Source organism: Salmo salar, unplaced genomic scaffold (assembly GCF_965601325.2).
Source record: "Salmo salar unplaced genomic scaffold, fSalSal1 ptg000245l, whole genome shotgun sequence".
NCBI lineage: Eukaryota > Metazoa > Chordata > Actinopteri > Salmoniformes > Salmonidae > Salmo > Salmo salar.
The window spans coordinates 198,152-224,985 of record NW_027675337.1 but is presented as its reverse complement, the minus strand read 5'-3'; the positions used below and the strand labels follow the sequence as shown (position 1 = coordinate 224,985).

The 26,834-nt window shown below is 46.9% G+C and overlaps 1 protein-coding gene and 1 non-coding gene across 2 annotated transcripts; both read right to left on the bottom strand.

The window, feature by feature from the left end:
* Window positions 1-3,090: 3,090 nt before the first annotated feature.
* On the bottom strand, window positions 3,091-11,424 carry LOC106593394 (polyadenylate-binding protein 1A). Its single transcript, XM_045712143.2, has 11 exons — window positions 10,542-11,424; window positions 9,945-10,138; window positions 9,615-9,730; window positions 9,020-9,159; window positions 8,664-8,758; window positions 8,304-8,537; window positions 7,539-7,902; window positions 7,282-7,395; window positions 6,460-6,684; window positions 3,620-3,844; window positions 3,091-3,498 (listed from the first exon to the last, which is right to left on the bottom strand). Exons 1-10 carry the CDS (start codon window positions 10,732-10,734, stop codon window positions 3,627-3,629), a joined length of 1,893 nt encoding a protein of 630 aa, XP_045568099.1. The 5' UTR covers window positions 10,735-11,424; the 3' UTR covers window positions 3,091-3,498; window positions 3,620-3,626.
* LOC123732827 (small nucleolar RNA SNORD72) lies at window positions 3,937-4,023 on the bottom strand. Its single transcript, XR_006763428.2, has one exon. It is a non-coding gene; the product is annotated as a small nucleolar RNA SNORD72 (small nucleolar RNA).
* Window positions 11,425-26,834: the final 15,410 nt, after the last annotated feature.

Here is a 26,834-nt window from a genome sequence, read left to right as displayed (position 1 = left end):
CGCCCCCCCTGGGTTGTGGTCAAAACAGGATGGTCACCTTAACACACATGGTTCAACTTACTAGACTAGGATACAATGTGTATTAGCATCAACTTCAAATAGGGTTACCGGTAGCCAGTGGTAGAGTGGTAAAAACAAATAGGGTTACCGGTAGCCAGTGGTAGAGTGGTAAAAACAAATAGGGTTACCGGTAGCCAGTGGTAGAGTGGTAAAAACAAATAGGGTTACCGGTAGCCAGTGGTAGAGTGGTAAAAACAAATAGGGTTACCGGTAGCCGTGGTACAGTGGTAAAAACAAATAGGGTTACCGGTAGCCGGGGTGAACACACATAGGGTAACCGGTAGCCAGTGGAGAGTGGTAAAAACAAGTAGGGCTACCCTCGCACAGCCGAGGCAGTACTACACACATGGTAACGGTAGCCATGGTATAGAAAAACAATAGGGTAGCCTACCCTCGCACAGCCGAGGCAGTACTACACACATGAACACCAGTAGAACAGGTAGCCTACCCTCGCACAGGGTCGAGTGAAAACAAGTAGGGCTACACACATGAACACCAGTAGAACAGGTAGCCTACCCTCGCACAGCCGAGGCAGTACTACACACATGAACACCAGTAGAACAGGTAGCCTACCCTCGCACAGCCGAGGCAGTACTACACACATGAACACCAGTAGAACAGGTAGCCTACCCTCGCACAGCCGAGGCAGTACTACACACATGAACACCAGTAGAACAGGTAGCCTACCCTCGCACAGCCGAGGCAGTACTACACACATGAACACCAGTAGAACAGGTAGCCTACCCTCGCACAGCCGAGGCAGTACTACACACATGAACACCAGTAGAACAGGTAGCCTACCCTCGCACAGCCGAGGCAGTACTACACACATGAACACCAGTAGAACAGGTAGCCTACCCTCGCACAGCCGAGGCAGTACTACACACATGAACACCAGTAGAACAGGTAGCCTACCCGAGTTCATGAGCCATCCATAATTCACCAGCTTGGAGTCGTCGCAGATCATAACATTAAAAAAAAAAAAACTTTGCTGACATTAACGACATATATATATAACAGTGTTTTGTCATTATTAAGCATTTAACAGTTGAACTAAAAAAAAAAAAAAAAAAGCCTGTATGAATCCTGGATCTCAGAGATGTCAGGAAATGCCCTGTCAGTGTTACTATGGCTACGTAACATGTCATGATGTTTCTCCATTGAAAACAGTTCTCATGGGCACACAAACCCTCAATAACGTAGGCCAATGTCACCGCAAAATCTAATTCTGCTAAACAAGAGAGTCGACTTTTACGGCCCACTGTCATTGCATACGGCCCGCTGTCATTGCATACGGCCCGCTGTCATTGCATACGGCCCGCTGTCATTGCATACGGCCCGCTGTCATTGCATACGGCCCGCTGTCATTGCATACGGCCCGCTGTCATTGCATACGGCCCGCTGTCATTGCATACGGCCCGCTGTCATTACATACGGCCCGCTGTCATTGCATACGGCCCGCTGTCATTACATACGGCCCGCTGTCATTGCATACGGCCCGCTGTCATTGCATACGGCCCACTGTCATTCAGAGGACTGGAGCGGAGGGCGACAGGTCGACCAGTCATTCAGAGGACTGGAGCGGAGGGCGACAGGTCGACCAGTCATTCAGAGGACTGGAGCGGAGGGCGACAGGTCGACCAGTCATTCAGAGGACTGGAGCGGAGGGTGACAGGTCGACCAGTCATTCAGAGGACTGGAGCGGAGGGTGACAGGTCGACCAGTCATTCAGAGGACTGGAGCGGAGGGCGACAGGTCGACCAGTCATTCAGAGGACTGGAGCGGAGGGTGACAGGTCGACCAGTCATTCAGAGGACTGGAGGGAGGGTGACAGGTCGACCAGTCATTCAGAGGACTGGAGCGGAGGGTGACAGGTCGACCAGTCATTCAGAGGACTGGAGGGTGACAGGTCGACCAGTCATTCAGAGGACTGGAGGGTGACAGGTCGACCAGTCATTCAGAGGACTGGAGTGGAGGGTGACAGGTCGACCAGTCATTCAGAGGACTGGAGTGGAGGGTGACAGGTCGACCAGTCATTCAGAGGACTGGAGGGAGGGTGACAGGTCGACCAGTCATTCAGAGGACTGGAGGGTGACAGGTCGACCAGTCATTCAGAGGACTGGAGGGTGACAGGTCGACCAGTCATTCAGAGGACTGGAGCGGAGGGTGACAGGTCGACCAGTCATTCAGAGCCCTGGAGTGGAGGGTGACAGGTCGACCAGTCATTCAGAGGACTGGAGCGGAGGGTGACAGGTCGACCAGTCATTCAGAGGACTGGAGCGGAGGGTGACAGGTCGACCAGTCATTCAGAGGACTGGAGGGTGACAGGTCGACCAGTCATTCAGAGGACTGGAGCGGAGGGTGACAGGTCGACCAGTCATTCAGAGCCCTGGAGTGGAGGGTGACAGGTCGACCAGTCATTCAGAGGACTGGAGGGTGACAGGTCGACCAGTCATTCAGAGGACTGGAGCGGAGGGTGACAGGTCGACCAGTCATTCAGAGCCCTGGAGTGGAGGGTGACAGGTCGACCAGTCATTCAGAGGACTGGAGCGGAGGGTGACAGGTCGACCAGTCATTCAGAGGACTGGAGTGGAGGGTGACAGATGTAAGCTCACTGGCTGACCAGTCACACATCTGCCTTTAATATTGCTGGTCACCTCAGAAGAAAAAACTAATTCGTTTACAAAGAGAGATCATATTTGGGAAGTTTTAAGGCAACTGGTGATCAGCTGGAGCTGTAAAATCACACATTCACGAGTCCACTTCCATTATTTCTATAAACTACAGCGCCACCTAGTGGCAGACCACAGCTCCTGCCTCTCCATGCTAGTGCTCTGCAATACCTATCATCTCAAAAAGTACAGGTCAGTGTTTCCACTAGCGACTTACAGTGCACTAAAGTAGAAAAACAACTATTGCTCATTAGCCTTAATAAAATTCTGCCTTTTAGAATGACTATAATGTGAATGACATCTACAAAAGAGGTTAGATAAACCTCCGTGCACCAGGTCAAGGAAAAAAAGGCAGCCATTTTAAGTGTTTGATATCTTTATTAAGCAGTTTTCGATCCAAATGACTTTTCAAAGTACTCGGCTATCTCATCTCTGAACACAGGGTTCATATTCTGAGTACTGATACTGGAAGAGGAAATAAAACAATGGAATGTTTAAATTTTTTTTTTTTTTATGGTCACATTTGTCAAACATTTTTTTCAATAATTAGATAGTTTTGCTGTTTTTTTTTTTGTCCACTTTTGTACTTTTAATAACAAGGACTAGCTTAATCTTCTCTAGACCTGGCAGATTGTGTATTCATTTTTTGTAAAGAAATACTTTATTAATTTTGCGATGTTTTCAGAGTTTTCCGTTTTTCCCCCCCCCTTACGTTTACATTTTTTCCAACATTTTCTTCGGTGAAGCAAGTTAAAGATGACCGTCTCTGAAACAAAAACACACACGTTAACATTAGTAAGCATACTTAACATTGATGTAACACTTTAAAAAACAGCTTAAATAATACAACATTTACATTCTGGAAAAAAAAAAAATGGAGTTGTTACCGGGTTTTTAGCTGGGGACTCCAGCAGGGTTGGTGGGCTTCTGGGCGGACTCCTTGGCCTGGTGAGCCTGCAGCACGGCAACAGCTTCATCCACCTTGGAGCGGAGAGACTCGGGAGACTCCAGCATGTGGAGCAGCTCAGAGTTATCTATCTCCAACAGCATGCCAGTGATCTTTCCAGCCAGGCTGGGGTGCATGTTCTGGATGAGGGGGAATAGACGCTCACCTGGAGAATGAGGAGGAGGAGAGGAGAGGAGGGGAAAGGTCATCAGTTTGGCCAATAAATGCTCCTTCAGTGTTCATGATGGAAAAGTTGGGCTCTTGTCTCAGTAAAAAAATAAAAAAATAAGAATCACTGAAATTCATATGTTCAGACATTTGACTTAAAACATCATTGACAAAGAGCACATAAAAACGTTTGATCGTCTTTTAAAAAGCTGCAAACGATAACCAGACCAAATTCACATAGAAATGGGTGTTATAGATCTGTCATTCTCATCGAAAGCCAGTCTAAGAAGAGGTAGATATGTTCTATGTCGTTATTTCTATACTTCCTGTTCTTACGTTTTTTTTGTATTTTTTATTGTTGCTTATTTTACTTTCGGTTTTGTGCACAAGCTTCAAATAACTGAAAACGCAATATTTTGGGTTATTGAAAAGATATTTCACAGCGGTTTAAACGATACAATGATCCTCTACACGATGACTGCTTATTTAAAAATCACATAAATCGAAGTTTGTCAAACTATTTGAATTTTAACAACCAAGGAAATGGCAGGAGAACTCAACAGACGAATATCAGCCAAATCCACAACACTGCCTGGATAAGTAACATTGTAGAACACCATCATTCCACTATTACTACAGATATATTACGGACATTTTCCTGACATTACAATACAGAAAAAGCAACCTTTAACTGAAGGAGAACGGAGAACGGAAGGCCAGTAAAGAGAGAGAGAAGCGACCAGGAGAACGGAAGGCCAGTAAAGAGAGAGAGAAGCGACCAGGAGATGGAGAACGGAAGGCCAGTAAAGAGAGAGAGAAACGACCAGGAGAACGGAAGGCCAGTAAAGAGAGAGAGAGAAGCGACCAGGAGAACGGAGAACGGAAGGCCAGTAAAGAGAGAGAGAGAAGCGACCAGGAGAACGGAGAACGGAAGGCCAGTAAAGAGAGAGAGAGCGACCAGGAGAACGGAGAACGGAAGGCCAGTAAAGAGAGAGAGAAACGACCAGGAGAACGGAGAACGGAAGGCCAGTAAAGAGAGAGAGAAGCGACCAGGAGAACGGAAGGCCAGTAAAGAGAGAGAGAAACGACCAGGAGAACGGAAGGCCAGTAAAGAGAGAGAGAAGCGACCAGGAGAACGGAAGGCCAGTAAAGAGAGAGAGAAACGACCAGGAGACGGAGAACGGAAGGCCAGTAAAGAGAGAGAGAAACGACCAGGAGAACGGAAGGCCAGTAAAGAGAGAGAGAAGCGACCAGGAGAACGGAGAACGGAAGGCCAGTAAAGAGAGAGAGAAGCGACCAGGAGACGGAGAACGGAAGGCCAGTAAAGAGAGAGAGAAGCGACCAGGAGACGGAGAACGGAAGGCCAGTAAAGAGAGAGAGAAGCGACCAGGAGACAGAGAACGGAAGGCCAGTAAAGAGAGAGAGAAGCGACCAGGAGAACGGAAGGCCAGTAAAGAGAGAGAGAAGCGACCAGGAGAACGGAAGGCCAGTAAAGAGAGAGAGAAACGACCAGGAGACGGAGAACGGAAGGCCAGTAAAGAGAGAGAGAAGCGACCAGGAGAACGGAAGGCCAGTAAAGAGAGAGAGAAGCGACCAGGAGAACGGAAGGCCAGTAAAGAGAGAGAGAAGCGACCAGGAGACGGAGAACGGAAGGCCAGTAAAGAGAGAGAGAAGCGACCAGGAGACGGAGAACGGAAGGCCAGTAAAGAGAGAGAGAAACGACCAGGAGAACGGAAGGCCAGTAAAGAGAGAGAGAAACGACCAGGAGAACGGAAGGCCAGTAAAGAGAGAGAGAAGCGACCAGGAGAACGGAAGGCCAGTAAAGAGAGAGAGAAGCGACCAGGAGAACGGAAGGCCAGTAAAGAGAGAGAGAAGCGACCAGGAGAACGGAGAACGGAAGGCCAGTAAAGAGAGAGAGAAACGACCAGGAGACGGAGAACGGAAGGCCAGTAAAGAGAGAGAGAAGCGACCAGGAGAACGGAAGGCCAGTAAAGAGAGAGAGAAGCGACCAGGAGAACGGAAGGCCAGTAAAGAGAGAGAGAAGCGACCAGGAGAACGGAAGGCCAGTAAAGAGAGAGAGAAGCGACCAGGAGAACGGAAGGCCAGTAAAGAGAGAGAGAAGCGACCAGGAGAACGGAAGGCCAGTAAAGAGAGAGAGAAGCGACCAGGAGAACGGAAGGCCAGTAAAGAGAGAGAGAAGCGACCAGGAGAACGGAAGGCCAGTAAAGAGAGAGAGAAGCGACCAGGAGAACGGAAGGCCAGTAAAGAGAGAGAGAAGCGACCAGGAGAACGGAAGGCCAGTAAAGAGAGAGAGAAGCGACCAGGAGAACGGAAGGCCAGTAAAGAGAGAGAGAAGCGACCAGGAGAACGGAAGGCCAGTAAAGAGAGAGAGAAGCGACCAGGAGAACGGAAGGCCAGTAAAGAGAGAGAGAAGCGACCAGGAGAACGGAAGGCCAGTAAAGAGAGAGAGAAGCGACCAGGAGAACGGAGAACGGAAGGCCAGTAAAGAGAGAGAGAAGCGACCAGGAGAACGGAAGGCCAGTAAAGAGAGAGAGAAGCGACCAGGAGAACGGAAGGCCAGTAAAGAGAGAGAGAAGCGACCAGGAGACTCACCCAACATTTGCTTCTGTTCCTGAGGAGGAGCAGCCGCCAGCATGGAGGCCGTCAGAGGCTCCTGTCCCTGGACATGGACAGCAGGCTGCTGCATGGGCACCTGGGGCTGGCTAGCCATGTGCTGCTGGGGGTTCCTCACACCCGCTGCGTACTTGTACTGGGGCATCCTCACTGGGGCTGCAGCAGCCGCCGCTCCGGTAGGACGCTGGCCCAGGGCCTGGGTGGCTGGAGAGAGAGAGAGAGAGAAGAGAGAGAGAGAAGAGAGGAGAGAAAGAGAGCGAGAAAGAGAGGAGGAAGTCAGTCAACATCCAAGAGACAGATTCATTTATTTCGAGACATAGTGAGCGTACAAAACATTAAGAACACCTTCCTAATATTGAGTTGCCCCCCCCCCCCCCTCAATCCGTCAGGACGTGGACTTTATAAGGTGTAGAAAGCGTTCCACAGGACTCCAATGCTTCCCCACAGTTGTGTCAAGTCGGCTGGATGTCCTTTGGGTGGTGGAACATTCTTGATACACACAGGAAACGGTTGAGCGTGGAAAAACCCCAGCAGCGTTGCAGTTCTTGACACAAACCAGTGCCGCCTGGCACCTACTACCAAACCCCGTTTAAAGGCTCTTAAATCTTTAGTCTTGCTCCATTCACCCTCTGAATGGCAGACAAACACAATCCATGTCTCAAGGCTTAAATCCTTTTAACAGAACAGTATAAAAATCGGGTTAAATGGTAGCAAAATGAAAGGTGGTTGTGAAAATTAAATTAAATTAAAAAAAAAAAAAAAAAAAGGTATACGCAGGGCAGGGTGACCAGTTAAACTCACCCATTCTCTGGCCGGCCATCATCCGGGGCACCTGGGAGGACGAGGGCCTCATGGCACCAAAGGTCTGCGGCCTGGGGGCGGACGGACGCATGGCATTGGGCATGTTCTGGAAGTCTGAAAACAGAAGGGAACGATTAAAAACGTCAAACAACTTCCTGGATGGAGAATCGAGTGTTCTTCTCTAATCCGGAATGAAAATTGTTGACTAAATAAATTAAAAAAAAATTTTAAAAATGGTAGTTTATGTTATTATTTACGTTGTGGTCGGACACCCTGGGTGGCCCAGCGTGGGCCTGGTCTCAGCTGAGCCAGCTGATTGGTGGAGTAGTAGGCAGCGCGGTTCTGAGTCTGTGGGATGGCGGCCATGAAGTAACCAGAGGGAGGGGCAGGCTGGTAAGGGTTGAGGACTGGGTTGGGTACGGGCCGGACGGTGGCCATCCTCTGCATGTACTGGTTGGTGAGGTGAGCCTGCCGCTCCTCTTTCCTCTGAGCCAGCGCCACGTACAGCGGCTTGGTGGCCACGATACGGCCGTTCATCTCCGTCACGGCCTTGGTGGCCTCCTCCGGCGAGGAGAAGCACACGAAGCCGAACCCCTTGCTGCGACCGCCCTCCATCATCACCTAGAGAGAGAAGATTATGAACCACAAAAAAAAATGACATGGGGCTGTAGACACACTGAGACGGGGGCAACAAGCGAACCACCACCACGACTGTAATGGTTTCAATCAGAGGGTGGATGTCGACTTAGGAAGGTTCTAGAAGAAAAATGAAAAAAAAAAACTCACACCTATAAAAAAAAAAGGCGAGGTGCTGGCTAGCGGAGTAGAAAACGTGAAAATAAGGAAGAACCGCAAACCATCTCGGAGCTCAGATGCAAAAATGTAAATATCCAACGTTTCAACAGCCAAACTGTCTTCATCAGGATACCCTGTCGAAACATTGAATATTACATTTTTTGTTTGGCATCTGAGCTCCTAGATAGTGTGCGGTCCTTCCTTATTTTCGACTTCGGAAAGGTTACCTTGGCGCTGGTGATGGTACCGAAGGGAGAGAACTCCTTCCTCAGACGCTCATCGTCGAGGCCATCGTCCAGATTCTTGACGTACAGGTTGACCCCTTGGTACCGGGTCATACGATCCTGTTTCATCTGTTCGAATTTGCGTTTTAACTCCGTCTGGCGCTCTCCTTTCTTCTGGGCGCGGCCAACGTAGACCTGACGGCCGTTAAAATCCTTCCCGTTCATCTCATCTACAGCCTGGTGAAGATAGAGGTGGTCCCGTTGAGGTCATAATAAATAAATAAAAACGCTGTCTTCCAGGACACTTAGCTCTTATTTAACACCCAAATAGTGAGAATAAGGAAATGTACGGCCCAAACTCACCCTCTGAGCATCCTCGTGCCTCTCAAAGCTGACGAAGCCGAACCCTCTGGACTTCCCGCCGTCGTCCGTCATCACCCTGATGCTCAGGGCCGGTCCTGGAACAATAGAGTCCAACACAAAAAAACGACATCAAATTCTAATTCTACGGAAACCGACGTTTTACTACGAGACGAGAAACTAAATCGACAATCCTGGGCTAGATTCATTATAGTGCAGTGACAAAACATTTGTTATTAGGACATAAAAAAAATCAGGTAGGTTCCTCCCTGCTTGGTGCTGTTTGCTTCCTAATGAACACATCCCTGGAGGGGGGGGGGGGGGTGTGTAATACACAACAAAACGTGGTCGACACTTACCATATTTCCCAAACAGCTCCCTCAGCTTCTCATCATCCATATCCTCGCCAAAGTTCTTGATGTACACATTGGTGAACTCTCTGGCTCTGGCTCCAAGCTCAGCCTCACGTTCTTTGCGGGATTTGAAGCGTCCGACGAACCTATTTTTATGTTAATAAAAATAATATTGTTAGTTGAATAATGTGTTGAAAGGGATACCAGTTCTGTAAGGAGGGGGGGGGGGGGGACAGAAACATGAGCTTGGTAATGTTTGTTACCACCATTTTGACTAAAACCCCAGGGAAGAGTTTGATAAAACGGTGAGTAGAGAAGCACAAGGCTACAGAGCAACAGCTCTACATTAGTTCACACTTGAAGAAAAATAAAAACGGAGTTAGTAAGATTAAAGTTAGAACTCACACGAAAACAAATCCTGCTTTTTAAATTTAACCTTAAAACCAGTTGAAATTAAAAAAATAAAAACGTGTTCACATTTACAACTCAAGTTACATTTCCTGTACGGTTGAGTTAATGTTGCAATTTTAACGGTAATGGACAGCTGACTAGGTATCTCTCCCCCCTTCATCTATTATTGACTAGGACCGATCACACTTACACTTTTCTGTCATTGAGCAGCATGCCGTTCATTTTCTCAATGGCTCTTTCAGCAGCTTCCTGGGTCTCAAAGTGCACAAAGCCATACCCCTTTGAGCCATTCTCATCACAAACCACCTTGGAGAAAGGACATTGGAGAGCACAGGCAGTGGGTTTTTAAAATAAAAAACCCAACATCATGCATACCAAACAACAAACTCAAAATTCAACACACATTTCAATCAACACTGCTGCCATTTATTTTTTTTGGAAGGGGGGGGGGGGGGGGACATGCTGAACAACAGAGCATATGGCAGCAACACACAGCCAGAAGCGTCTCTCTCAGCGCTACCTTGCACGATAGGATGTTTCCGAAAGCTGAGAAGGTGTCGTAGAGGGCCTTGTTGTCAATAGACTTGTCCAAGTTCTTGATGAAAATGTTGCCCACTCCGCTCTTCCTCAGCGAAGGGTCACGCTGAGACCACATGATACGCAGAGGTCTCCCTTTGATGACGTCGAAGTTCATGGTGTCCAGGGCACGTTCAGCTAGAAACATATCAGATTAAAATGTTGTTTTAGGAAACTGCTACATTGTATGTGTGGTGTGGGAGAGAATAAGATATATTTTAGCGGTGATGCGGCCGATACTCCCCAAATTAAATTATTGAACCCAACACTACAGCAAATTAGGCCACTGAAAAGAGACTCGTTGGCCTACGTAGCTTTGCTAAACTGAAACCAGGTCTATGAAATGGAAACGCATGAATAAGTACTAGACTAGATGTTATTCATCACCCCGGCTTGACATTTTTAATTATTTTTTTGGTGCAACGTGAACGTGCGAGCCACGATATATATATATATATATATATATGTTTTACTATTGCATCCATATCATTACGATTAAAAACGACTTCTTATATATCAAAATAAATCGATCAATAGTTACCATCGGCTGGTTGTTGGAAATTAACGTAGGCATATCCTAGAGATCGACGTGTGATCATGTCCCTGCAGACCCGAATGGAGAGGATAGGCCCGGCGGGGCTGAACTTCTCGTACAGCATGGCCTCGGTGATGTCCTGGTGCAGGTCGCCGACGTACAGGGAAGCCATCGGGTAACTCGGTGCGCTTGGATTCATATCTACTACTTTTGGACCGTGTTGTTTTTTTTAAATGTTTTTAAAAAAATACGGGAGGGTTAATTAAAATACGTTACGTTGTCAGGTTAACGTCTACGATATGGTGTCTTATGACACCGAAGATTTGTTATTTGTTAAACAACAACAAAAAAAAATGTTTTTTTGGAGGGACGTTAACTACTTCGCACTTAGGCCCCGAAAAAAGCAATGCGGGCCGGCTAGCTAATTCTGCTACCTAGTTACTAGCAAGCTAACGTTAGCTTCTGAGGAAATTATTTTCGAACAAAGTTGCTATTAGCTACAATATTCTTAAAACGACCGACTAGTTAACGTTACAATAACAACAGATTGCGATATCGACCCAGAAAAAAAGAACCCTGCTTTTTAAAAAAATACAAATAATAATAATTCTCAAGTTAGCTAGCTAGCTAATCAGTATGAAATCACCCACGCCTTCAACAATGTTATCAAAGGGGAGCAACAAAAAAAAGGCCTTCTCTTCGAAATCTCGTCCTAATTTTCGACGGGTTACTTTGTTAGTCCTGCTTCACCGAGATGTATTTTTTTTATTTTCTTACAAAAATATTCTTCCCTGTGTGTGGTTTTTAATTTTTTTATATTTTTTTTGTTTTTTGATAATAAAATGTGTGCCGAGGCAAGCTCCGGTACACACTCTAGCGTAGCTACGCAGAAGGGAATGAAAAGGTGGTCATGTGGTGCGGAAACCCCCCTTAAAAACACAAAATCTCGCCTGTCCTCTCGTTGGTTGCGTCATCTGATCCAATCAACACGAGATCTTGTGAAATCAATACCTCTTATGATCAATACACTGTTTTTTTTTTTTTTTTTTTACATTTAAATATTATTTTTTTAATTCAATTCTACCAAAATACTATTCCTTGATTTTATTGCTCTTAATTGCTGCTCTCAAATTTCTGCTATCAGCAAATGCAACACAGCTATTGGGTCTTTTGAGGTTATACAAGCTCACCCTACGGTTTTTTATATCTATAACAAAGGGGGAAATAACAGGGGGAAAAGCAGCATTCACAGGTTCCTGTCTTCAGGTTCAAGATAGATACGTGGTTATCACAGATAGTAGTAACTCATGAGCAAGGTGGCTGGGCTGGGTGAATACCCACATTTTCTTCCCGATAATAATGAAGATAATACATAGAAAACGCATACACATGTAATGTAAAAACACACAAAATACATTGTTTTGCATGTAGGCTTTGGATTGAACTGAGTGACAAACCCGCCAATTTGGCTGGTAATAACAGACATTATATCAGCCAAACTCTACCAGCATTCGGCTGGTGTTAATTTCCCTCCCTGCTGATGAGGGCGTCAGTCTGGTTAAACGTGCAGATGCTGTAGGTTTGAGTCATAAAGACATTTGCAGTATGCATGCAGTAGCTGTTTTAGATCATATGTTTTATATAACTAACCCAGGACAGATCAAATCTTGTCCAAATGGGAGCAAATTAATCATAGAGGGGCAGAGAGGAGGTGGGCAGAGAGGAGGTGGGCAGAGAGGAGGTGGGCAGAGAGGAGGGCAGAGAGGAGGTGGGCAGAGAGGTGGGCAGAGAGGAGGGCAGAGAGGAGGTGGGCAGAGAGGAGGGCAGAGAGGAGGTGGGCAGAGAGGAGGGCAGAGAGGAGGTGGGCAGAGAGGAGGGCAGAGAGGAGGTGGGCAGAGAGGAGGTGGGCAAAGCCAAGCAAGAGCTATTGAGATTCTATTGGTGCGTTCAAGCATTTATTTGCATATTTCCGTTAGGGAACGCCTACTCTGTGAAGTGCCCATGTGTAAGAAAAAAACAAATTTCTCGTTTGCGCTTCTAAACAACACCATTCAACAACAACAACAACAACAACCTTTGGCTAAAGGTTAAAGTCTACAAAACGCAGTGCACTTTGTTATTGATTCTAGTTTTGGAAACAGAAAACTATATGGAGTTCAAATGTTTCATAGATGAGAAAATGAGCAGAATGTCGGCATAAATTCATTTCGTTCCATGTTCTCCCACTGCCGGCCACTGGACTTCCTCTCATTACCATATTTGGTAGTGAGTGGAAACGCCAACCAGATGCTTCACATTTATACTTCCGGCAAAATATATGGCTCATTGTTCCGTGGTTTTAGTTGTTTTAGTGTTGTAATGTTGTTTTAATGTTGTTTTAATGTTGTAATGTTTTTTAAATGTTGTTTTAATGTTGTTTTAATGTTGTAATGTTTTTTTAATGTTTTAATGTTGTTTTAGTGTTGTAATGTTGTTTTAATGTTGTTGTAATGTTGTTGTAATGTTGTTTTAGTGTTGTTTTAATGTTGTAATGTTGTTTTAATGTTGTTTTAATGTTTTAATGTTGTTTTAATGTTGTAATGTTGTTTTAGTGCTTTAATGTTGTTTTAATGTTGTTTTAGTGTTGTAATGTTGTTTTAATGTTGTTTTAATGTTGTAATGTTTTTTCTTCCCCACAGTAGAGTTGGATCTGTTCAAGGACACCGTCAGCCTGCTCCTTCCTCTCACAACCACCAGGGGGAGCAGTCAGTAGGAGAAAATAATAGAATCAATTACTAGCCATAGCTGTCTGAGCCCAAACCTGGACCTGCTTCAGTGTATTTCTGTGGTGGTTGAAAACTGTGATTTGGACCTCAAATGAGTACGTAGCCTGGTGTATTTGGGACAAAACTCTGTCTAAGAATACCTGTTTTTCACCCTAAATCCTCGTTCTGAATATACCAGACCACAAATCCAAGTGTGTTTGCTAACCACATGTACGACTCCTGCTGTGGTCCATTGGGGTCCCAATTGTTTTCAGTCTGTCAGGAGAGTTTTGGTTCCCGGGTGTGGAAAATGACTATTGTTTTACCCCAGTGGGAGGTGTGTTTGGGTTTAGGATCTATACATAAGGTTAATAAAACCCCAGGGGTTTTTCACACGTCTCCCCAGTGATCCAGTCTCACTGATGAGGGGTAGTTATGGCAACAATAGTCTGTTTCACTCTCAGAGACACTGAGGAGCCCATGGGGAGGGTTCTAATGAGATACTGAGGAACCCATGGGAGGGGGTTCTAATGAGACACTGAGGAACCCATGGGAGGGTTCTAATGAGATACTGAGGAACCCATGGGAGGGGGTTCTAATGAGACACTGAGGAACCCATGGGAGGGTTCTATTGAGACACTGAGGAACCCACGGGAGGGTTCTAATGAGATACTGAGGAACCCATGGGAGGGTTCTAATGAGACACTGAGGAATCTATGGGAGGGTTCTAATGAGACACTGAGGAACCCATGGGAGGGTTCTAATGAGACACTGAGGAACCCATGGGAGGGTTCTAATGAGATACTGAGGAACCCATGGGAGGGTTCTAATGAGATACTGAGGAACCCATGGGAGGGTTCTAATGAGACACTGAGGAACCCATGGGAGGGTTCTAATGAGACACTGAGGAACCCATGGGAGGGTTCTAATGAGACACTGAGGAGTCCATGGGAGGGTTCTAATGAGACACTGAGGAACCCATGGGAGGGGGTTCTAATGAGATACTGAGGAACCCATAGGAGGTTTCTAATGAGACACTGAGGAACCCACGGGAGGGTTCTAATGAGACACTGAGGAACCCATGGGAGGGTTCTAATGAGACACTGAGGAGCCCATGGGAAGGTTCTAATGAGACATTGAGGAACCCATGGGGGAGGGTTCTAATGAGACACTGAGGAACCCATGGGAGGGTTCTAATGAGACACTGAGGAGCCCATGGGAGGGTTCTAATGAGACACTGAGGAGCCCATGGGGGGGGGGGGGGGTTCTAATGAGACACTGAGGAGCCCATGGGAGGGTTCTAATGAGATACTGAGGAGCCCATGGGAGGGTTCTAATGAGACACTGAGGAGCCCATGGGAGGGTTCTAATGAGATACTGAGGAGTCCATGGGAGGGTTCTAATGAGACACTGAGGAGTCCATGGGAGGGTTCTAATGAGACACTGAGGAGCCCATGGGAGGGTTCTAATGAGACACTGAGGAACCCATGGGGGACGGTTCTAATGAGATACTGAGGAGCCCATGGGAGGGTTCTAATGAGATACTGAGGAGCCCATGGGAGGGTTCTAATGAGACACTGAGGAGTCCATGGGAGGGTTCTAATGAGATACTGAGGAACCCATGGGAGGGGGTTCTAATGAGATACTGAGGAACCCATGGGAGGGTTCTAATGAGATACTGAGGAACCCACGGGAGGGTTCTAATGAGACACTGAGGAGTCCATGGGAGGGTTCTAATGAGACACTGAGGAGTCCATGGGAGGGTTCTAATGAGATACTGAGGAACCCATGGGAGGGTTCTAATGAGATACTGAGGAGCCCATGGGAGGGGGGTTCTAATGAGACACTGAGGAACCCATGGGAGGGTTCTAATGAGACACTGAGGAACCCATGGGAGGGGACTAATGAGACACAGGAGTCCATGGGAGGGTTCTAATGAGACACTGAGGAACCCATGGGAGGGTTCTAATGAGACACTGAGGAACCCATGAGAGGGTTCTAATGAGACACTGAGGAGCCCATGGGAGGGTTCTAATGAGACACTGAGGAACCCACGGGAGGGTTCTAATGAGACACTGAGGAGCCCATGGGAGGGTTCTAATGAGACACTGAGGAGCCCATGGGAGGGTTCTAATGAGATACTGAGGAGCCCATGGGAGGGTTCTAATGAGATACTGAGGAACCCATGGGAGGGTTCTAATGAGACACTGAGGAGTCCATGGGAGGGTTCTAATGAGACACTGAGGAGTACATGGGAGGGTTCTAATGAGATACTGAGGAACCCATGGGAGTAATGGCCCTCAAGCTGTGGGTTTAATGACCAACACTGAGTAACGGCCCTCAAGCTGTGGGTTTAATGACCAACACTGAGTAATGGCCCTCAAGCTGTGGATTTAATGACCAACACTGAGTAATGGCCCTCAAGCTGTGGGTTTAATGACCAACACTGAGTAATGGCCCTCAAGCTGTGGGTTTAATGACCAACACTGAGTAATGGCCCTCAAGCTGTGGGTTTAATGACCAACACTGAGTAATGGCCCTCAAGTTGTGGATTTAATGACCAACACTGAGTAATGGCCCTCAAGCTGTGGGTTTAATGACCAACACTGAGTAATGGCCCTCAAGCTGTGGATTTAATGACCAACACTGAGTAATGGCCCTCAAGCTGTGGGTTTAATGACCAACACTGAGTAATGGCCCTCAAGCTGTGGGTTTAATGACCAACACTGAGTAATGGCCCTCAAGCTGTTGGTTTAATGACCAACACTGGTAGGCCCTCAAGCTGGGGCCCACTGGTGGCCCCAAGCTGTGGGTTTAATGACCAACACTGAGTAATGGCCCTCAAGCTGTGGAGCAGCTGGGGTTAATGACCAACACTGAGTAATGGCCCTCAAGCTGTGGGTTTAATGACCAACACTGAGTAATGGCCCTCAAGCTGTGGTTTAATGACCAACACTGAGTAATGGCCCTCAAGCTGTGGATGCCCCTGAGATGGCCCTCAAGCTGTGGGTTTAATGACCAACACTGAGTAATGGCCCTCAAGCTGTGGGTTTAATGACCAACACTGAGTAATGGCCCTCAAGCTGTTGGTTTAATGACCAACACTGGTAATGGCCCTCAAGCTGTGGGTTTAATGACCAACACTGAGTAATGGCCCTCAAGCTGTGGGTTTAATGACCAACACTGAGTAATGGCCCTCAAGCTGTGGGTTTAATGACCAACACTGAGTAATGGCCCTCAAGCTGTGGGTTTAATGACCAACACTGAGTAATGGCCCTCAAGCTGTTGGTTTAATGACCAACACTGAGTAATGGCCCTCAAGCTGTGGGTTTAATGACCAACACTGAGTAATGGCCCTCAAGCTGTTGGTTTAATGACCAACACTGAGTAATGGCCCTCAAGCTGTGGGTTTAATGACCAACACTGAGTAATGGCCCTCAAGCTGTGGGTTTAATGACCAACACTGAGTAATGGCCCTCAAGCTGTGGGTTTAATGACCAACACTGAGTAATGGCCCTCAAGCTGTGGTTTAATGACCAACACTGAGTAATGGCCCTCAAGCTGTGGATTTAATGACCAACACTGAGTAATGGCTCTCAAGCTGTGGATTTAATGACCAACACTGAGTAATGGCCCTCAAGCTGTTGGTTTAATGACCAACACTGAGTAATGGCCCTCAACCTGTGGGTTTAATGACCAACACTGAGTAATGGCCCTCAAGCTGTGGATTTAATGACCAACACTGAGTAATGGCCCTCAAGCTGTTGGTTTAATGACCAACACTGAGTAATGGCTCTCAAGCTGTGGATTTAATGACCAACACTGAGTAATGGCCCTCAAGCTGTGGGTTTAATGACCAACACTGAGTAATGGCCCTCAAGCTGTTGGTTTAATGACCAACACTGAGTAATGGCCCTCAAGCTGTGGGTTTAATGACCAACACTGAGTAATGGCCCTCAAGCTGTGGATTTAATGACCAACACTGAGTAATGGCCCTCAAGCTGTGGGTTTAATGACCAACACTGAGTAATGGCCCTCAAGCTGTGGGTTTAATGACCAACACTGAGTAATGGCCCTCAAGCTGTGGATTTAATGACCAACACTGAGTAATGTCCCTCAAGCTGTTGGTTTAATGACCAACACTGAGTAATGGCCCTCAACCTGTGGGTTTAATGACCAACACTGAGTAATGGCCCTCAAGCTGTGGGTTTAATGACCAACACTGAGTAATGGCCCTCAAGCTGTGGATTTAATGACCAACACTGAGTAATGTCCCTCAAGCTGCTCCTTTTATCCCCGGCCCTCGGGTCCCCAAGGGGTGAACGTTTTGTTGCCCTAAGACTACATAACTGATTCAAATGATAAAAGCTTGATGATTAGTTGATTATTTGAATCCGCTGTGTAGCGCTCGAGCAAAAACCAAAACGTGCCCCCCTCGTGGTCCCGAGGACCGAGTTTCGGAAACCCTGGATTATAGGCACATTTTGAGTGAATTCAAGGCCTTTGGATCTCAAGCCTTCACCTCCTGCTCTCTACTCTCTGCTCTCTCCTCTGCTCTCTACTCTCTGCTCTCTGCTCTCTACTCTCTACTCTCTGCTCTCTGCTCTCTGCTCTCTACTCTGCTCTCTGCTCCCTGCTCTCTGCTCTCTGCTCTCTACTCTCTGCTCTCTGCTCTGCACTCTCTACTCTCTGCTCTCTGCTCTACTCTCTGCTCTCTGCTCTCTACTCTCTACTCTCTGCTCTGCTCTCTGCTCTGCTCTCTGCTCTCTACTCTCTGCTCTCTGCTCTCTACTCTCTGCTCTCTGCTCTCTGCTCGAGGTAAGATGGCGTGAGCAGCCGCTCTAGTCTTCACTCTAGGTTCTTCTCTCCCACTCAGCTGTCGTTGCAGGAGTCCTATGGTTGTCTGCTGTGCCGTGATCAACTGTTGTAGTAGGGCGTTGTCCATCGTTCTTGAATGGTTCCTCTGTGTCTACTGGAAGAATCTTGATTTACTCACTTATCCTTGTGTCACTCGTCCACCTAGTGCCCGCATTCTCCACCAATGTGAACGGACCAAGTCATTTGGTGTCACTCTGAAGCAGAAAGGTGGAATAAACGAGTCAAGAGTCCCCCCCCCCCCTTCTTTGCTGGTTCCATCCTCTCTCTTGTAGGGGAAAGAGAATATCTCATTAGTACCGTCAGCTGTGCTTAATTACCTCTGGTTACCTTATCTCAGATGCCTTGTTGGGCTACTATCCGTGAGCCCAGCCTGCCCTCTGGTGGTACTTCCACACATACTTACTGTTCTAGAGTCAGATTGTATCAGTACGGTAGGGGTACAGCACTTAGAGAGATATTCAGACTTACTGTTCTAGAGTCAGATTGTATCGGTACGGTAGGGGTACAGCACTTAGAGAGATATTCAGACTTACTGTTCTAGAGTCAGATTGTATCGGTACGGTAGGGGTACAGCACTTAGAGAGATATTCATACTGTTCTAGAGTCAGATTGTATCAGTACGGTAGGGGTACAGCACTTAGAGAGATATTCATACTGTTCTAGAGTCAGATTGTATCGGTACGGTAGGGTTACAGCACTTAGAGAGATATTCAGACTTACTGTTCTAGAGTCAGATTGTATCAGTACGGTAGGGGTACAGCACTTAGAGAGATATTCAGACTTACCGTTCTAGAGTCAGATTGTATCAGTACGGTAGGGGTACAGCACTTAGAGAGATATTCAGACTTACTGTTCTAGAGTCAGATTGTATCAGTACGGTAGGGGTACAGCACTTAGAGAGATATTCAGACTTACTGTTCTAGAGTCAGATTGTATCAGTACGGTAGGGGTACAGCACTTAGAGAGATATTCATACTGTTCTAGAGTCAGATTGTATCAGTACGGTAGGGGGTACAGCACTTAGAGAGATATTCATACTGTTCTAGAGTCAGATTGTATCGGTACGGTAGGGGGTACAGCACTTAGAGAGATATTCAGACTTACTGTTCTAGAGTCAGATTGTATCAGTACGGTAGGGGTACAGCACTTAGAGAGATATTCAGACTTACTGTTCTAGAGTCAGATTGTATCGGTACGGTAGGGGTACAGCACTTAGAGAGATATTCAGACTTACTGTTCTAGAGTCAGATTGTATCAGTACGGTAGGGGTACAGCACTTAGAGAGATATTCAGACTTACTGTTCTAGAGTCAGATTGTATCAGTACGGTAGGGGTACAGCACTTAGAGAGATATTCAGACTTACTGTTCTAGAGTCAGATTGTATCAGTACGGTAGGGGTACAGCACTTAGAGAGATATTCATACTGTTCTAGAGTCAGATTGTATCAGTACGGTAGGGGTACAGCACTTAGAGAGATATTCAGACTTACTGTTCTAGAGTCAGATTGTATCAGTACGGTAGGGGTACAGCACTTAGAGAGATATTCAGACTTACTGTTCTAGAGTCAGATTGTATCAGTACGGTAGGGGTACAGCACTTAGAGAGATATTCAGACTTACTGTTCTAGAGTCAGATTGTATCAGTACGGTAGGGGTACAGCACTTAGAGAGATATTCAGACTTACTGTTCTAGAGTCAGATTGTATCAGTACGGTAGGGGTACAGCACTTAAGAGAGATATTCAGACTTACTGTCATGGGGGCTTTGTGCTTCTCATCAGGGTGCTGTAGGAGGAAAGAGTGTAGGACCTTGGGAGCTTCTGGATAGGGCTGAGTGACTGGACTGGATAGGGCTGAGTGAATGGACTGGATAGGGCTGAGTGACTGGACTGGATAGGGCTGAGTGACTGGACTGGATAGGGCTGAGTGACTGGACTGAGTGACTGGACTGGATAGGGCTGAGTGACTGGACTGGATAGGGCTGAGTGACTGGACTGAGTGACTGGACTGGATAGGGCTGAGTGACTGGACTGGATAGGGCTGAGTGACTGGACTGAGTGACTGGACTGGATAGGGCTGAGTGACTGGACTGGATAGGGCTGAGTGACTGGACTGGATAGGGCTGAGTGACTGGACTGGATAAGACTGAGTTACTGGACTGGATAGGGCTGAGTGACTGGACTAGATAGGGCTGAGTTACTGGACTGGATAGGGCTGAGTGACTGGACTGGATAGGGCTGAGTGACTGGACTGGGCGAATGGTCCTGTGAATTAGAGAGAGGGAGAGAGAGTGTGGGGGGAAATCAGTAATCAAGTCATGTTAGACATTCTCCGTATCATTGATCATCAGCCCCCGTGAAAGGTGGAAGGTACACATTCAAAAAAGTAGGCTAATGCCCATAACAATTCATGTAGTATCCTCACCATAATGCCCATAACAATTCATGTAGTATCCTCACCATAATGCCCATAACAATTCATGTAGTATCCTCACCATAATGCCCGTAGCAATTAATGTAGTATCCTCACCATAATGCCCATAACAATTAATGTAGTATCCTCACCATAATGCCCGTAGCAATTAATGTAGTATCCTCACCATAATGCCCATAACAATTCATGTAGTATCCTCACCATAATGCCTTTTCTAAATCTGCCTTTCAGGAAGCAGGAGAGGAGGTTTATGAATTATACCCACACTAATAAAAAAGGCTGATTTTAACTTACTGTATTGGCTGATATAACTCGCTGAAGTTCACGATTCACGCATACACACACACACACACACACACACACACACACACACACACAACATCAGCATTGACTGTATCTGAACTGTATATATTGTTGTATTGAATGTGTGAGAAATAGCTATGAAGAGGGACAGATAGGTAACCATTTACAATAACTGCAGTTCATTATCACCTTTCTGCAGGTACCTCCGGCCGGGCCCCTTCGTCTTGTAGCAGGTTGAGGGACTAACTTACTTCCACTAGCTAACTACTACTGCTAGCTGGTATGAGGGACTAACTTACTTCCACTAGCTGGTATGAGGGACTAACTTACTTCCACTAGCTAACTACTACTGCTAGCTGGTATGAGGGACTAACTTACTTCCACTAGCTAACTACTACTGCTAGCTGGTATGAGGGACTAACTTACTTCCACTAGCTAACTACTACTGCTAGCTGGTATGAGGGACTAACTTACTTCCACTAGCTAACTACTACTGCTAGCTGGTATGAGGGACTAACTTACTTCCACTAGCTAACTACTACTGCTAGCTGGTATGAGGGACTAACTTACTTCCACTAGCTAACTACTACTGCTAGCTGGTATGAGGGACTAACTTACTTCCACTAGCTAACTACTACTGCTAGCTGGTATGAGGGACTAACTTACTTCCACTAGCTAACTACTACTGCTAGCTGGTATGAGGGACTAACTTACTTCCACTAGCTGGTATGAGGGACTAACTTACTTCCACTAGCTAACTACTACTGCTAGCTGGTATGAGGGACTAACTTACTTCCACTAGCTGGTATGAGGGACTAACTTACTTCCACTAGCTAGCTAGCTACTACTGCTAGCTGGTATGAGGGACTAACTTAGTTCCACTAGCTAGCTAGCTACTACTGCTAGCTGGTATGAGGGACTAACTTACTTCCACTAGCTAGTATGAGGGACTAACTTACTTCCACTAGCTAACTACTACTGCTAGCTGGTATGAGGGACTAACTTACTTCCACTAGCTAGCTACTACTGCTAGCTGGTATGAGGGACTAACTTACTTCCACTAGCTGGTATGAGGGACTAACTTACTTCCACTAGCTAGCTACTACTGCTAGCTAGTATGAGGGACTAACTTACTTCCACTAGCTAACTACTACTGCTAGCTAGTATGAGGGACTAACTTACTTCCACTAGCTAGCATGACTATAGCCAGAAGCCAGGTAGGTCTAGCTAGCTAGCCAGCCTGCTAGCTAGTTAGCAGTAACGTTAGTTGACGAATGCTAGCTAGCCAGGAAGTACAAGCCAACTTTTTGTTGTTGAGTTCGCTCTATGGCATGCTAACTTCTTGACTCTGTGCTGCAGGTCAACCCCAGTGTGGAAACACACCCACAATGCACCATGCTAACTCCATGATAAGTTCAGCATCTTGACTCTGTGCTGCAGGTCAACCCCAGTGTGGAAACACACCCACAATGCACCATGCTAACTCCATGATAAGTTCAGCATCTTGACTCTGTGCTGCAGGTCAACCCCAGTGTGGAAACACACCTACAATGCACCATGCTAACTCCATGATAAGGTAAGCATCTTGACTCTGTGCTGCAGGTCAACCCCAGTGTGGAAACACACCCACAATGCACCATGCTAACTCCATGATAAGGTAAGCATCTTGACTCTGTACTGCAGGTCAACCCCAGTGTGGAAACACACCCACAATGCACCATGCTAACTCCATGATAAGGTAAGCATCTTGACTCTGTGCTGCAGGTCAACCCCAGTGTGGAAACACACCCACAATGCACCATGCTAACTCCATGATAAGGTAAGCATCTTGACTCTGTGCTGCAGGTCAACCCCAGTGTGGAAACACACCCACAATGCACCATGCTAACTCCATGATAAGGTAAGCATCTTGACTCGCGCGGCCCCGGGGCCCCCGCCCGCCCCAGGGGCCGCCGGCGCAGGCAACCCCGTGGGCACCCCACTGCCCTGCAACTCCATGATAAGGTCAGCATCTTGACTCTGTGCTGCAGGTCAACCCCAGTGTGGAAACACACCCACAATGCACCATGCTAACTCCATGATAAGGTAAGCATCTTGACTCTGTGCTGCAGGTCAACCCCAGTGTGGAAACACACCCACAATGCACCATGCTAACTCCATGATAAGGTAAGCATCTTGACTCTGTGCTGCAGGTCAACCCCAGTGTGGAAACACACCCACAATGCACCATGCTAACTCCATGATAAGGTAAGCATCTTGACTCTGTGCTGCAGGTCAACCCCAGTGTGGAAACACACCCACAATGCACCATGCTAACTCCATGATAAGGTAAGCATCTTGACTCTGTGCTGCAGGTCAACCCCAGTGTGGAAACACACCCACAATGCACCATGCTAACTCCATGATAAGGTAAGCATCTTGACTTCAGCCTGTGGATATAAACAGCCCCAGATCATTTCCTAGCCACACCTCATAGCCTGGTTCCTCTATAGGTTTCTTCCTAGGTTCTGGCCTTTCTAGGGAGTTTTTCCTAGCCACCCCTCATAGCCTGGTTCCTCTCTAGGTTTCTTCCTAGGTTCTGGCCTTTCTAGGGAGTTTTTCCTAGCCACCCCTCATAGCCTGGTTCCTCTCTAGGTTTCTTCCTAAGGTTCCTGGCCTTTCTAGGGAGTTTTTCCTAGCCAGATCAGTTGATTTGACCATACATGAGCTGTGTTCAGCCTTAATAATCTCCACCCGGCACAGCCAGAAGAGGACTGGCCACCCCTCGTAGCCTGGTTCCTCTCTAGGTTTCTTCCTAGGTTCTGGCCTTTCTAGGGAGTTTTTCCTAGCCACCCCTCATAGCCTGGTTCCTCTCTAGGTTTCTTCCTAGGTTCTGGCCTTTCTAGGGAGTTTTTCCTAGCCACCCCTCATAGCCTGGTTCCTCTCTAGGTTTCTTCCTAGGTTTTGGCCTTTCTAGGGAGTTTTTCCTAGCCACCCCTCATAGCCTGGTTCCTCTCTAGGTTTCTTCCTAGGTTTTGGCCTTTCTAGGAGTTTTTCCTAGCCACTGTGCTTCTACACCTGCATTACTTGCTGTTTGGGGGTTTTAGGCTGGGTTTCTGTACAGCAGTTTGAGATATCAGCTGATTGATTGATTGATTGATTGATTGGATATACAGCCCCAGGTCATGATCAGTTCTGCTAGAGAATATTTAAGCATCTACTTGATGAGGTCAGGAAACCCCAATCAATATCCTAACTGTTAAATGTGCCTGGCTTTATAAATAATCTATATATCTCCAGAAATAAGACAGATTGAGTGTTTTGTTTAATAGCCTACTGATTCCGTGAGCACCAAGCCTCACGCAACGGCTTGTTAAGGAAACAAGTCATAGCGAGTTTTATGCCGCCTTCAAAATAACTGGGAACTCGAAAATCTCCAACTTCAATGCATTCAAGATAACTGGGAACTCAGGGAGAAAAAAAAAATGGCCATTTTCAATGGTCATCCAACTTGGAATTCCCAAGTTGGAAACACTGGTATCTTTCCAGAGCTTTGACTTTTCCACCTGAAGATCACTGACATTGATTCGTTTTTGTTTGTTTGTTCCCAGTTGTCTTAAAAGCAGCATCCTTCCCTTTGATGATGCACGTTTTGACTTGTGAATGTGAATTTGCGCCGCCTCACTCATCCTCAGCCAATCAGAAAACCGGGCCGGCCCACCTTCGTAGGTCAGTCAAATGCTCAATACAGATTATTATGACAACTGAAAAATGGTGCAAAAGTCACTAATAAAACAGGCCAATGACACGATTATTATTATTATATATATATATATATATATATATATATATATATATTATTTATATATATATACACTGCTCAAAAAAATAAAGGGAACACTTGAACAACACAATGTAACTCCAAGTCAATCACACTTCTGTGAAATCAAACTGTCCACTTAGGAAGCAACACTGATTGACAATAAATTTCACATGCTGTTGTGCAACTGGAATAGACAACAGGTGGAAATTATAGGCAATTAGCAAGACACCCCCAATAAAGGAGTGGTTCTGCAGGTGGGGACCACAGACCACTTCTCAGTTCCTATGCTTCCTGGCTGATGTTTTGGTCACTTTTGAATGTTGGCGGTGCTTTCACTCTAGTGGTAGCATGAGACGGAGTCTACAACCAACACAAGTGGCTCAGGTAGTGCAGCTCATCCAGGATGGCACATCAATGCGAGCTGTGGCAAGAAGGTTTGCTGTGTCTGTCAGCGTAGTGTCCAGAGCATGGAGGCGCTACCAGGAGACAAGCCAGTACATCAGGAGACGTGGAGGAGGCCGTAGGAGGGCAACAACCCAGCAGCAGGACCGCTACCTCCGCCTTTGTGCAAGGAGGAGCAGGAGAAGCACTGCCAGAGCCCTGCAAAATGACCTCCAGCAGGCCACAAATGTGCATGTGTCTGCTCAAACGGTCAGAAACAGACTCCATGAGGGTGGTATGAGGGCCCGACGTCCACAGGTGGGGGTTGTGCTTACAGCCCAACACCGTGCAGGACGTTTGGCATTTGCTAGAGAACACCAAGATTGGCAAATTCGCCACTGGCGCCCTGTGCTCTTCACAGATGAAAGCAGGTTCACACTGAGCACGTGACAGACATGACAGAGTCTGGAGACGCCGTGGAGAACGTTCTGCTGCCTGCAACATCCTCCAGCATGACCGGTTTGGCGGTGGGTCAGTCATGGTGTGGGGTGGCATTTCTTTGGGTGGCCGCACAGCCCTCCATGTGCTCGCCAGAGGTAGCCTGACTGCCATTAGGTACCGAGATGAGATCCTCAGACCCCTTGTGTGACCATATGCTGGTGCGGTTGGCCCTGGGTTCCTCCTAATGCAAGACAATGCTAGACCTCATTTGGCTGGAGTGTGTCAGCAGTTCCTGCAAGAGGAAGGCATTGATGCTATGGACTGGCCCGCCCGTTCCCCAGACCTGAATCCAATTGAGCACATCTGGGACATCATGTCTCGCTCCATCCACCAACGCCACGTTGCACCACAGACTGTCCAGGAGTTGGCGGATGCTTTAGTCCAGGTCTGGGGAGACCATCCGCCACCTCATCAGGAGCATGCCCAGGCGTTGTAGGGAGGTCATACAGGCATGTGGAGGCCACACACACTACTGAGCCTCATTTTGACTTGTTTTAAGGACATTACATCAAAGTTGGATCAGCCTGTAGTGTGGTTTTCCACTTTCATTTTGAGTGTGACTCCAAATCCAGACCTCCATGGGTTGATAAATTGGATTTCCATTGATTATTTTTGTGTGATTTTGTTGTCAGCACATTCAACTATGTAAAGAAAAAAGTATTTAATAAGATTATTTCTTTCATTCAGATCTAGGATGTGTTGTTTAAGTGTTCCCTTTATTTTTTGAGCAGTATATATATATACACACACACACATACAATAAGCCACTCATGGTGGCCAATTTATTAGGTACTTGAAAATGGTTCGCTCCTTCAGACAGCGAGTCATGTGGCCATGGCTTGCTAAATAAAGCAGGCAGACAGGCATCGAGGCATTCAGTTACTGTTCTATTGAACGTTAGAATGGGCAACAACTCGTAGGTTCCTCGCCACGGATTGGCTATGGCAGCAGACGACCACACCGGGTTCCACTCCTATCAGAGAAAAACAGGAAGAGGCTCCAGTGGGCACGCGATCATCAACACTGGACAACTGAGGAGTGGAAAAACATTGCCTGCTCCAACGAATCCCGGGTTCCTGTTGTTGTCATGCTGATGACAGTCAGGATTTGGCGTAAGCAGCGTGAGGCCGTGGGCCCCATCCTACCTGGTGTCAACGGTAGAGGCTGGTGGTGGTGGAGTAATGGTGTGGGGAATGTTTTCCTGACACACATTAGGTCCCTTGATATCAATTCAGCAACATTTTCAAGACACAAAGAA

Excerpts from the sequence above, each read along its gene's own strand:
- LOC106593394 (XM_045712143.2), bottom strand. The coding sequence starts at position 10,734 with ATGAATCCAAGCGCACCGAGTTACCCGATGGCTTCCCTGTACGTCGGC. Across the intron at positions 10,139-10,541 it reads TTTCCAACAACCAGCCGATG|CTGAACGTGCCCTGGACACC; the intron begins GTAACTATTGAT and ends ATATGTTTCTAG. Across the intron at positions 6,685-7,281 it reads GATGGCCGGCCAGAGAATGG|CCACCCAGGCCCTGGGCCAG; the intron begins GTGAGTTTAACT and ends CTCTCTCTCCAG.